The sequence below is a fragment of the Bos mutus genome, chromosome X, assembly GCF_027580195.1.
Source record: "Bos mutus isolate GX-2022 chromosome X, NWIPB_WYAK_1.1, whole genome shotgun sequence".
NCBI classification, from domain to species: domain Eukaryota; kingdom Metazoa; phylum Chordata; class Mammalia; order Artiodactyla; family Bovidae; genus Bos; species Bos mutus.
The window spans coordinates 63,176,946-63,179,020 of NC_091646.1; the positions used below are offsets into that span (position 1 = coordinate 63,176,946).

Sequence of the window (2,075 nt, forward strand, 5' to 3'; positions counted from 1 at the left end):
ATATGCTTGCAAAGTCTAGGATTTTAATGTCTTCTGAATCTGTTGTCTTTGAAATTAGGCATTTTTGTTAGGCATTGAAAATTCATTGACGGTACTATTCACTAGAAAAAGAAATGAAGTAAAGGTAGCAAAGGAACTGACTGAATACAGAATTGTTTGCACTGGTCTTTTCTGTACCTCTGGATTTTAAAACATGAGCCTGTTCTTTTATATTTTAATCAAATATTCAGTCATCTCTAATGTATTTGTCATAGCAAATTTGAGTTATAAGTAGTCAGTCAGATTTGAAAATCATTTTAAGTGGTCCACAATATTTGAAAGTTGTTATAGCTAATCAATAACATTTGAAGATCATTTAAAAAGGTCAGTTCATAGATGATATTGTATTTACTATGATGGTTTAAGCTGTAAATTATAAAATAGTTGGTAACTGCATAAATTTGGAAACTTGCTTTTAGAAGGTGTTTAATTAAAGCAAAGTTTCTATTGTGTGTGTGTGTGTGTTTAAATCATACCATTTGGCACATGAAAGTGCAGTGGGTGGTATGGCTGAAAGAATATAGGTGGTGGTCCAGATGTTACATAATAAGTAGGGTATCCTCCTTCAGCAACAAAGTATGGAGCAGGCTGATAAAAGCAAGTTACGTTGTCTGTATTAGGTAGGATATTCTGTTCTCCAAGTACTTTTAAAGCCATAAGGGCAATCATATTGAGGGTCTGCCTTCTTTCAAGTCCCATGAGGCAAACCGTGCTCTGATTCACGACTCCATGCAAGGTCATGAGGTAGTCATACTTGCTCTTTTCTTCACCTATGAAATGGTTGCGGAGGTATGATTCAATCTTCTTTTGCTGTTCTGCTACATCAGGAAAATCAATGAAGAATCTAGAACACATATAACGTTCCAGGGTCTTGATTTCTGCTTCACAAGCTGGTTTAAAGTCACGAACCAGCAAGTTGCTGTATTTCAGAAGGCCACCACCTCTAATTTCTTCAGGTTTTCTGGTAGATATAAGCTTGTACTGTAAATGTGTCATTGCTTCTTGGAAATCTCCATACATGCTTTCAGCTACCACAACAGGATAGCATTCATTGGTTAGGTTACCATTTTTGTCAGTATAGAAATCTAACATGGGATCCAAGACAATTTGAAAGGAATCTACACTAAATTCAAATTGTCGTCTGAGTGAATTAACAAATTTTAGCTCGACATTCTTCCCAGTGTTATTTGACAGAGAGATGAGACTCCAACGATCATGCTTATTGCAAACTTTAACCATCTTCTGCACATAAGCCTCTTTCATGGTATTCAGGGTGATCTTATCCTTTTTTACACCTTTTGGTAAAAAGTCGAATAGACAACCTAGAACTACATCCTTAACAACCTGAAATTCTTGATCACTTGGTAGTTCAACACCAAAAATGACATCCAGATCCTTATAGCTGATTCCACTGTGGCTTGCAAGTATGTAACTTGCTGTGGAACCATTCAATCGAGTATCTTTAACAATAATTCCTTGCTCTATCAGTTGATCTTTCACAACATGAATAATATCTTTTGGTTTTACTGCCAATGTGGGGAAATTTCCCCTTCCATGAACTGGAATTACTTCATCTAACACTTTATCCAGTGTTATAACTTGATCCCAAGTGAGATTGCTGAATCTGATTTCAGACATTATGAGGTCAGTAGATCAACTAGAAAGTAAACAAAATATTGAGAAGAAATTTAGCATCTTGAAATCAGCGTTTAGCTAAAGCATATGAAAACTCAAGCATAGACTTACCTTAAACATAAATAAAACTAATACTAGACAGTAAATTATCAGTGCATCTAACTGTGTTCAAATATATAAGTGAAATAAAGGCCACTATGATTGTGTCAAAATTGTTAGATTGATTGGTTCATGTAAACAAACATTCTCACAGATGTGTTAGAGTTGTAATTATTTTTGATGTGAAATTGTGGGCTTTCTCAATCTTTCTTTATAAACACTATAATGAGTATCTTTGGTGGTATAAATGTTGTTCACAAGACAACCATGGTATATAATAGAGGTTAACTGTCATGAATTTA

The 2,075-nt window shown here is 34.6% G+C and overlaps 1 protein-coding gene across 1 annotated transcript; it reads right to left on the minus strand.

The window, feature by feature from the left end:
• Positions 1-504: 504 nt before the first annotated feature.
• TENT5D (terminal nucleotidyltransferase 5D) lies at positions 505-1,677 on the minus strand. Its single transcript, XM_070366677.1, has one exon. It carries the CDS (start codon positions 1,675-1,677, stop codon positions 505-507), a length of 1,173 nt encoding a protein of 390 aa, XP_070222778.1.
• Positions 1,678-2,075: the final 398 nt, after the last annotated feature.

Bases quoted from the DNA above. Each gene is read 5' to 3' on its own strand.
- TENT5D (XM_070366677.1), bottom strand. From the start codon at position 1,677: ATGTCTGAAATCAGATTCAGCAATCTCACTTGGGATCAAGTTATAACA.